Raw genomic sequence first — 9,969 nt, 5'->3', positions numbered from 1 at the left:
GAAAACCTTCCAGAGTAAAACTCCGGGCGCTCTGGTCAAAGCCATGGCCGGAACATCTGGGGAGTGGATCTTGGAGCAGGATGCCAAGTCTCCCTTTTACAGCCCTTCCCGGAAAGCTCCCTGACCCCCACAGCCTGCTCCCCTCCTAAAAATTTCGGGAGTTAAAACGTCTTGTAATCAGCCATAATGGTTGATACTCGTTTTGTTTTTTTAATGTCCTCACTTGAAAAAAATATGGAAACACCTCTGTCAGCCGCCCCCCCCCCCAAAATCATTTGCAATTCGGCTGGACCAGGAAATCCAAACAGCTGGGAACCACTGGCTTTGCTTGCTGACCCGACCCGCGGGGAGTACAGGCTCGCTTCTGGGCCCTGTCTTCCCGCGGTCGTGGGTCTTCCGGTTGACGCGCCTGGGTGAGTTCCCGGCTCCCTATTCCAAATGTGGGGATACTTGCCCTGCCCTAGCTTCTCCCCAGGAGTGTTGTCAGGGCAAATTTTCAGGAACTACAGAGCTTGGGGAAAGGAGTCCAATAAATCTATGGGATCGCGGCTCCTAAAGACAGCTGGCGTGTTCCCAGCAGGAGGGGTTAACGATCGTGGAGAGACCCACGATGACTACTCTGCCACAGCATCTGGAGAAAGCGACCAGCACGCCACCGACTCATAAAACGCGCAAACTGTCCTGCTGACCGGCGGGAGCGGACAGCAGAGGCAGCGGGCCTCCTGAGGGGCTTGGCTTCTCCCTATCTGAGGGCACAGGTCCCAAGACGTGACTAGGGCCTGGGGGACTGGAGTTCTAGTTCTCTCTCTCGGGCCCATACCCAAGGACCTACCACGGGTCATCCGGCCTTCCCTAATCTGCTTTTCCATCTCTGTAAGGGACAGGTGCTTGCTCGGTCCTCTCCGGAAGGGTGTGCGGGGCTGTGGGAAAACACACTACCCGTTCCTCAGCGCCTCGCCTGAAAAGATTGCCCGTTCTTGTCCCTTTCAAAACAACATAGAATCCTCCTCTTGACGTTTACTTCCGGAATAGCCTGCCCTAGGTTTTTACCCCCAGTCGCACCGGTGGGTCGCTCCCCTCGCACTAGGCTACGAGGCGTCCAGGAAGGAGACAAGCCGCTTTTGCCACCAGCCTGAGCATAAACAGCCGAGGAGGTGGACCTGATGGCTTGACCAAAATAGGCCTAAGTACAGCATACCCCGAACGAAAAACATAGTGTTTGGGGAAACGTGTGTGCGGGCGCCCTCCCTTCTGCACATAGCTGAGAATTAACTGCAGATGAAATCCCTTTGATCTGTAGCAACCTGAGGCATCAGGCCGCCCAGGGTTAGCGATCAACACTACTTTTGTCGGAACTTGTCTGGTATTTCACAGTCTCAGCCCTAAACAGAATGTTGCCGACTTCGGTCTAACTTGGCGCGCTTGGCTCCCGCGATCCTGTAGGTAAGGATGCCCCGCCCAAAACACAAGGGCAACTTACGCCACACCTTCACCTCTGTCCCATTTGAGCCGAGTGAGGCGTCAGAGCGGTCACTGCTCCCACTTGAACTGACTGAAGGCAGGAGGATGGCGGGGTCAGGGCAGGGGGTGGGGGGGTGGGGGAGGCAGGGATTTTAAAACCCCAGTTCCCGCTTGGCTCCGTTCCCCCCTCCTTTCATCTTCCCACACTCGGGCTCAAGCCTCACCTTGCCCAGACACTTCGTTGTTAGCTCTGCACGTCTGAGATGCAGTGATTTGTTTACCTGTCTCCCTAGTAGGCTGTGAACCCCCCCAGAGGGTAAGTACTGGTCCTCCTCAGCTTCCAACTCCCAGCAAGTTCACAGTAGGTGGCACAGTAGGGATGGGCTAGCTGGACAGACGGGACTGAACAGATAGGCCAGCACCGTGCTCTTGGCGCACAGCACGTAGGACGTACTTGCCCTGGTGGCAGGTGAGAGCCACGCTGCCCACTGAAGATTCTGTCTTGCTCTTGGTGCCTAGCATCAGGATCTCTGGGAAGGGCAGCGGCTGGAGGCGGAGGGGATTGGTCCGAGGGCTGGAACAACAGGCCCACATGTGGTTCGCCTGCAGGTTCCCGGCCCCGGTCACACGCTCTAGCCACCTATCCGATCCACAGAAGACAGTCTGAAAGAACCATCAGTCCAAGGAGCTAACTGATGCAAACTTTGGGATGGGGAAAAAAAAAAAGAGAGAGAGAGAGAGGGAGAAGGGGTGGAGAAGGAAGGAAGTTCAGTCAGATGTACTTAAAACCTCTTCTCTCAAGGAGGAGTTCAGAATGAGAGGGGGCCTTTGGGGGCAGAACTGCAGCGACACCAGGGCCCCTAGAGAGCGACAAGAGTGCAAGCGAGGCTGGCTTGAAAGGCTGGGTAGGGGTGGCGAGGCAGCCGCTCAGGAAGGCGGCTGGGCTCCCATCTGGAGAGCCAAGGGGCTGGGGCTGCTGAACAGATGGAGTGAAAGTTGCAGCTGGTGGAAATGCACTTTCATGTGTAAAGTTCGGCCCGTGGAGGATTGCGGTTTCCAACTCTGAAGGCAGCAGTGGGCAGGTGGCTCTGCTCCACGCTCCGCCTTCTCCCCCCACCGCCACTGCCACCCAGGAAACTTGACAGAGGCTCTGTGCCAGGCCCCAGCCACCATGCCTTCCGCCAGCATCCCTTTCAACAGGCAGGAGCTGGCATGGGGACACCTTGGCACAGCCTCGGCGGCAGGAGGACCACAATGCTTTAGCAGCTGACGGGGACAGGGGAATAGGATTAATCCGGCCTCCCCAGGAGGACACCAGGTGGACCAAGAACAGACGCAGAGACGGAGGGAGGGAAGCGACCTTCCCAAGCTGCTCATGATACATACGCTGGGTCTCCACTCGGGGCTCGCGCGAGCTCTGGCCGAAGGGGAGGCCGCGGGGAAACGTGAAAACACGGCAGCCGCTGTGGCTCTGGACTCATTTCCCTCCCCCCACCAACTTCAAGAGAGGTTTCTTGAGGAAAGAAGAGATCTGGAGTTCTTAAAGAAAGATTTGCCCAGCAGAGCTTGAACAGAGGAAGTGATTTTCATAATCTCTGGCTCTAACAGCCAGCCCCCCGTCCTGGCGTGTTTGGACCGTCACCTATGGAAGCAGAGACCACAATCACAACTGCAAACCTATTAAAGTTCCTCCCGGCAAGGCTCGGGCGCTTGGGGGAATTAGCCACCCAACCAGGGCACCTACAGCCGGCAGGAAGCCTGGGCAAAGAACGTCAGCTCTCGTCTCTGCCCTGGGCTGTGCTCCCGGTCAGCCAGAACAGAAACTGCCAACTCTGTCCTGTTAAAATCCAAGGGCTTCTTTCAGAATATGTGATTTTTGCTTCCTTTTCTTAAAAAAAAAAAAAAAAAACAAAAAAACAAGACAAAACCAAAAAACCCCAAACAGACCGGAACCCAGTCCCAGTCTTTTTTCCCTATTGTGTCCATTTGCCCAAGAGATGTCCGTATTTGAGATAATAACTTAAATATGCTTGAAGTGAAGGTAGTCTCTCTGTTCCTAGTGGGACGTCTTCTTGGCTCCTTTCCCAAACTTGGCATCGAGACCGAGACCTAAGGAAAGGGAAAAGATGGGCTTAGCTTTCTGAGGAGAAATGCAACCTACCAATGATTTTGAGAGTAGGGGGAGGGGAGGGGACCGTCAGCCTTAGTCTCCCCAACACTGGGAGCTTTAAATAAAACTAACGTGCAAACACCGGTTTTAGTGGACTCCCTCGGAGGAAAAAAAAAAATCACCAAGACACAGGTAATTACATATATAGAATAAAATACGGTACAACGAAAAGAAAAACACGTCAAGACTTCTTAGCTAGTTCTCTCAGCGCATCCACGGCAGCACCAATCAGTAGGGAGTAAGTATAATGATTTTATCCTGTTCGGTGCGTGGGGAAACTTAAGTCGCCGGAGGAACATCACTAAAATGAAACGTACATTAGGAAGGGTGGATTAGGCGCGATGCTTCCTTTCCTCTTTTAAAAACGTCTTCTCTAGGGGCGCCTGGGTGGCTCAGTCGGTTGGGCGGCCGACTTCGGTTCAGGTCATGATCTCACGGTCCGTGAGTTCGAGCCCCGCGTCGGGCTCTGTGCTGACAGCTCAGAGCCTGGAGCCTGTTTCGGATTCTGTGTCTCCCTCTCTCTGACCCTCCCCCATTCACGATCTGTCTCTCTCTCTATCTCAAAAATAAATAAACGTTAAAAAATAAATAAATAAAATAAATAAAAACGTCTTCTCTAAAATAACGGCATAAATTTCATGAGTATACGTTTCAGGGGGGGAAGAAAGTATCCCAAGCGCTGTCACTCTCTGTGCGCCCAGAGAGGCCAGCTCTGCCGGCAACTTACCCAAGAACACGAGCACGGTGCCCACCCACTGCAGGGGGCTGATGGGGTTGGCAAAGAGGATCACAGAGGCCAAAATGGTGAAGAACTTGCGAGTTGTCGTGATGATGGAGCAGGTCAGGGGGCCAAAATACACCACCGTCATGAAGATGAAACTCTAGAGAGACGGAGAGCGTGGGGGTCGGCCTGGCTCTTGGGGATCCGCCACCAGGTCTAAGGTCTGCGAGGGGCCATCGGGGCTCGCTTGGCCCACCCTCTTCCCCCCAGCCGGGTCAGTCTCTCTCAGGGAAGCCACGCCACCCCGTCGTGATGCGCTCACCTGCCCCAGGGCGCTGGTCAGACCAAAGAGCAGGATGTTGTAGATGATGGTAGGGTATCTTTCGGCAAAGCTCAAGAACTCCCAGAGCTCGCCAGTGAACAGGATGCCTAGGGAAAGACGTCTGGGGGTGAGTGGTGCACGTCCCATGCCTGTAACGGTGCGCGTGCCTGCGCACGACCCACTGGAGTACCCCACAGGAGAATGCGCGGAAGGAGTCTGGACTGTCCCGTCAGGCAGCCTCCTAGTCTTCCGATTAGAGAAACTAACTAAAGACTCTTCCGAGAGAGGCTTGGGAATCGATTCGTCGCTTCTGCCAAAGCCACTGGAATCAGGGATCCTCACGTGTTGGGGAGATACTGCCCCACGCATCGCCAGCTCAGTGGAGCCCCGAGCGCTGGTCACCTCCAGCCATCGGCAGCCTCCTCCGTGAAGCCCACCGGGCTGTACAAAAAATACTTCCCGTGTGTGTCCGGATTTGAAAATCAGGTTAGGAAGCGCTGATTTAAAAGCAAATGCGTCCACATTCGAACTATACTCGGTACACGCCAAATACTATCTCATCTCTCTCCCTGGGTTCCCAAGGCACGCCCGTGACCCAGCCTTGACTGCAATGAGTAGCAAGCACAGCCTGCTGGGAAGCTTTCTCCAGGAAGGTTTCTCAGGGGGCTGGACAGAAGGGCCCCTTTGAGCCAAGGAAGGCCCTTGGCCTGGGCAAAGTTAGCAACTGGCCTCTGCGCTGGGGGTCAACTGGCGGAGGGTGGTCTGGCCTCTGGTGACACAACGGAAAGAACAGCAAAACTGCTCCTTACCAGCTCCCAGCAGCAATGTCGACCAAAGGTTGATGTTCAACATCATGTGGTTGGAGCCCGTTTGGTAGTGAGCCCGCATGTGGTCCTGGGAAACGCCTGTCAGTCCGTCCAGGGTCAGAGACAGTAACTGGAAAAGAGAGGGAGGGTGCAGCCGGCAGTGAGGCCACCAGGCCGCACCGCCACCCCCCGTCCCAGGACACGGTACTCTCAGTTTTCTGAGACCTCCTCACAAAGCCGCTGCCTTAGGACAGAGCCCCTCAGAACAAAATGCTGCCGAGCGGTCACGGGTGGGCGGTCAGGAGAGATCACGCTAGCTCACTCCCCCCCCACCCACCCCCAGGCACTAGAACGACAGCCTATCTGAGCCCCAACAGTCATAATGTAATCAGAGTAGGACGGGACACCTCCCACTTCCCAACACAACGCCATGAAGCTTCGTGTGCAGGGGCCAGAGGAACACATTGTGACGACGCGTGTATTTTGTTATAGCAAGGACAGGGAATCTAGTCCTGGTGTGTTGGCCTCCCGGCTTGGAGCAATGCTCTGGACTGGCTTCTGTAGTCACACCGCCCAGATTGGAACCCCGGGCAAAGTTAGCCACAAACTCTGGCCACTTAATAGCTGTGTGACCACGGCAAGTGACTTAACCTCTCTGTGTCTCACTTCCTTCGTATGGAAAACGAAGAGAACACCACGTACGTTGTAAGGTCATCGTTGTAAAAAGTAACCAACGAATAGGTAAGCCACTGGGGGCAATGCCTAATACACAGCAAGCAACGGTTACGGTACTTTTCTTTTAAACTCTGGCTTCCAGGTTTCTCAGAAAAGCTACAGCGAGAGACACACTATTCCTTCCCTGTTTGCTCTGGCCTCACACCAGTGTTTAAATGCAGGCCTCGGAGTCGTCCCCTCCCCGGGAGGGCTGAGCTGTAGTTAAATATTTCAGGCCTCCCACTACGGCCTTCGCAGAGCCAGGGGCCACACAGCAAGAGGCAAAGACCAGAAGTGGGGGGCATATGGAGCACCACGATCTCTCTCAAGACATATAACCCCAGGTGGGGATGCTCCTTGGTTGTGATTACAGGAAAAGGCTGCCTTTCCCACGAGGATCACGTACCAGAAGCAGCTCTCCGTAGCCAACTGTGTGGTCTTCTATCCCAACTACTTTCTTGGGTTTGTACATGAAAAGGGCCACTCCAGCCACAATTAGCAACACACACAGGTACTTGGCCATTGGGTACTTCTTCTTCAAGAGGGTAACTCCAAGGAGCATGACTACAGGGAAGAAACAGTGGAAAATTCCGGTACCCACAGGCACTGATGAGCCCGCCACTCTTCTCTGGAGGGCCAAGAAAAGACTCATGGGAGAAAACAATGTCTGAGAAGGAAGGCCTATAGACGGTAAGAGGAAGGTGTGCAAGGCTGGCTCCCAGATAGAGATGATTGGGCAACAGGGTGAACAAAGGGTATAAGGCAGGGAAAAGGGAGAGAACAAAGGTGAAAGGTCCAAGAAGGAACAAGGCAAGGGTGGGGATAAGGGAAAAGAGTGAGAGATTTAGAGAAAGAAATTGACGATCGAAATGGGATTGAGAGGGGGCGCGTGGGTGGCTCAGTCGGTTGAGCATCCAACTCTTGCTTTTGGCTTGGGTCATGACCAGGGTTGTGGGATCGAGCCCCGAGTTGGGCTCCACCCTGAGCATGAAGCCTGCTTAAGATTCTCTCCCTCTCTGCCCCTCCCCCCGCTCATGCTTTCTCTCTCTCAAAAAAATAAACAAAAAAAACCCACAACAAAATAGGATTAAATTTTTTTTTTTAACTTTTTTTATTTTTTTAAATTTTGAGACAGAGAGAGACAGAGCATGAACGGGGGAGGGTCAGAGAGAGAGGGAGACACAGAATCTGAAACAGGCTCCAGGCTCTGAGCTGTCAGCACAGAGCCCGACGCGGGGCTCGAACTCACAGACCGCGAGATCACGACCCGAGCTGAAGTCGGACGTTTAACCGACTGAGCCACCCAGGCGCCCCCAAAATAGGATTTAGAGTGTCTAATGACCACGTAAACACACGGGACGCCAAAATGACCGGCACGAGAAGCAGACTAGGTCAGCCTCTAGCTCATGCACCCCCAACGCCACAGGAAGTGATACGGGTGACAGGATGGCAGCAGGAAGGGACGGACGGGCGACTCTCAAGAGAGCTGAGATGGGATGACGAATCCAAAGGAATACACGGCTCTAGCAGAGGAGTAGAGGGCTTCCTACAGGAAGAGTGAGGACGGTAGATGGGGACCATCTTCTTCTGCTTACCTGGGATTGGCTTGCAGGATTTACCAAGGACCTGAAATTAAATTCAGCAAATACTATCTGAGCCGTCGGTGACGTGCCAGGCCCCGTGCTATGTCAGGATGAGTAACTGTGGGGCCTACAGCAGAAACCGCAGCCTGTCATGGCCAACCCACCACCGCTAAACCTCAGCTCTCTAGTTCTTTGCCCTCTGAATTTCTCCAACCCATTCTCCTTTTATTTAAGCCACGGACCCGAGAGAAGGATCCTTCGTTCTTTTCCAACTACTGCTGAGCCGACCCTCCTCCCACCCTGAGGTTTCACCTGAGTCGGATAGTTGACAAACTGTAGTGCTGAGTTGCTGGAGACCATGGCACCCAGATAGGAGACCGAGCAGGCAGCATAGAGCCAGCTCCGAGTGCGATCCACCCTCGCAGTGTCAAAAAACTGGATCACTGGGAGAAGACAAAAAAACATGTTAAGAGAAACCTGGTGGGCCCAGGATGGACTACTGAGCAAAAGTTGGAAGCCACATGAAAGGAACTTGTCAAATAAGACGAGCAGCACAAAGTATTTCTGTCCTCTTAGACTGGGAAATCTCTGAAGATTACGCTCCCCAGTCTCACCTACGCCTAACACAAGACCACATGCAGAGCAGGGATGGGGGCTCATTCAGTTCAAGGGACTAGTTAGCCCTGATGCAGCCCCCAGGGAACAAAGAGAGAAGCTCAAAACATGTTTGAAGCTGACGCATAAAGGAAAATCAAAGGGAAAAAGAAAAGAAAAAAAAGTAAGGATTCTCCGTGGGGATCTGGAACACAGAAGACCCATTCTCTGCACATTTCTGACTCAGAAGTTGGTCTGATTTGAGGAAACAGGGTTGTACCCCGTTCCAAAGCCATTCGTTTTGTACACCGAACAGAGAGGCTGCGAAAGTGCTAAAGAGGGTGGAGGTCTTGGGAGCCGGGTGGGTAGGGAGAGAGCACGCAACGCATTACAATACAGGTACTCACAGATCTTGGCAAACACAGCGTTGATCACGCATTGGATGAAGACCAGAGTTAAGGCAAAAGTGAATGTCTCCGGTTTGGCTCCCTCCCCATACTTTCCTCTTGTTCTAAGAACGAAAAGGGGGGGGGGGGCGGGGAGGAGAGGAATTAGTGTGTTTCCCTCAGGGTCATCTAGTATGTCCGGAACCACGGAAAGCTTTAAAACGATCTTGCTTCTCTGAACGAAGGGGCAGTTTGGTAAGGATCACTGGCCTCATTCGCAAGAGGGGCTGATTTTACTGGATCTAGAAACCAGACATCCCGGCCTGCGAATCCCGCAGACTAGGGGATGGAGCTAGAGAAAACGTGGCACATCAGACGGTGAAACGAGGTACCCCACGCGGCAGATGAAGGGGTACGGGCTACAGCAGCAGAGCCCAGGGCAAAAGAACCCGCGGTCTGCAAACATCTGGAAGGACCAAAGAGGAGCCGGCGGCACAGGCACGCAAACCTGTGTGGGGGTAGAATTCTCAGCCTGTAAAACGCAGGCCTTTCAGATCCAAAAGGAAGAAAAACAAGGGAAGAAAACTAACCAGGTCCCGAGAATTCGGAGACCAACTTTCGCGTTTTGGAAACCTGAGCAGGCACAGCGGCGGCCGCCAAGGGGTCGGGGTGCTGGGAGGGCGGGAGGGAGGGCACGAGGGGACACCCCGATCAGGGGCGGGAGGCTCGCGAACGCGGCCACAGGGGCTGAGACAGGGGGTCAAGCGTGCGCTCAGGCCCTGGGGATCTGCTCACATCTTCTCCTGCAGGATCCCATAGTAGAAATAGCAGACAAAGACGCCGAGGAAGCAGAGCGGCAAGCGCAGCCGGTCGGGCACCAGGGAGCTGCTAGCGGCCATGAGACGCCCGGACGACCCGACCGGAGACCCGCTCACAGCCGGCAGCGGCAGCGGCGGCGACGGGGACAACTCCAGCCGGACATCGCCGACCGGCGGCAGGGGCCTCATAGGAGCTGCATGCGACCGCTGCTCAGCAGGCCCCAGCAGCCACCGCCAGAGCTGCCAGTTCAGGGCCTCCGAGGGGGAAACGCCTCGGGACCCGGAAACCGCTCCCAAGGAAAGGAGATCTGCCCTGAAACCTTGGCTGCGACCCCGGTGGCCAAGAGAGCCAGCCGCCCCGAAGTTAATTCCTCGCCCTCGAGCGCTTCCGATC

General features: G+C 54.5%; 1 protein-coding gene across 3 annotated transcripts; it reads right to left on the bottom strand.

Annotated features, from left to right (window-relative positions):
* Positions 1-3,022: 3,022 nt before the first annotated feature.
* On the bottom strand, positions 3,023-9,954 carry SLC35B1 (solute carrier family 35 member B1). 3 transcript variants are annotated; one of them, XM_027034037.2, is made up of 9 exons: positions 9,553-9,949; positions 8,779-8,882; positions 8,090-8,220; positions 7,790-7,820; positions 6,601-6,758; positions 5,484-5,610; positions 4,675-4,781; positions 4,359-4,512; positions 3,023-3,570 (listed from the first exon to the last, which is right to left on the bottom strand). In XM_027034037.2, exons 1-9 carry the CDS (start codon positions 9,762-9,764, stop codon positions 3,518-3,520), a joined length of 1,077 nt encoding a protein of 358 aa, XP_026889838.1. In that variant the 5' UTR covers positions 9,765-9,949; the 3' UTR covers positions 3,023-3,517. The 3 variants fall into 3 exon arrangements, with proteins under 3 accessions (XP_026889838.1, XP_053068694.1, XP_053068693.1); XM_053212718.1 differs by lacking the exon at positions 3,023-3,570 and adding an exon at positions 3,949-4,014 and having other exon boundaries at positions 4,258-4,512; positions 9,553-9,954; XM_053212719.1 differs by lacking the exon at positions 6,601-6,758 and having other exon boundaries at positions 9,553-9,954.
* Between the last annotated feature and the right edge of the window lie 15 nt (positions 9,955-9,969).

This window comes from Acinonyx jubatus, chromosome E1, assembly GCF_027475565.1.
Source record: "Acinonyx jubatus isolate Ajub_Pintada_27869175 chromosome E1, VMU_Ajub_asm_v1.0, whole genome shotgun sequence".
Lineage (NCBI taxonomy): Eukaryota > Metazoa > Chordata > Mammalia > Carnivora > Felidae > Acinonyx > Acinonyx jubatus.
The sequence above is the reverse complement of the archived record's forward strand: the minus strand, read 5'-3'. Positions and strand labels throughout refer to the sequence as shown.

Bases quoted from the DNA above. Each gene is read 5' to 3' on its own strand.
- SLC35B1 (XM_053212718.1), bottom strand. From the start codon at position 9,764: ATGAGGCCCCTGCCGCCGGTCGGCGATGTCCGGCTGGAGTTGTCCCCG. The intron at 7,821-8,089 runs GTGAAACCTCAG...ATTTAATTTCAG, and splicing joins TTGTCAACTATCCGACTCAG to GTCCTTGGTAAATCCTGCAA. The intron at 4,782-5,483 runs GTAAGGAGCAGT...GTCTTTCCCTAG, and splicing joins GACATTGCTGCTGGGAGCTG to GCATCCTGTTCACTGGCGAG.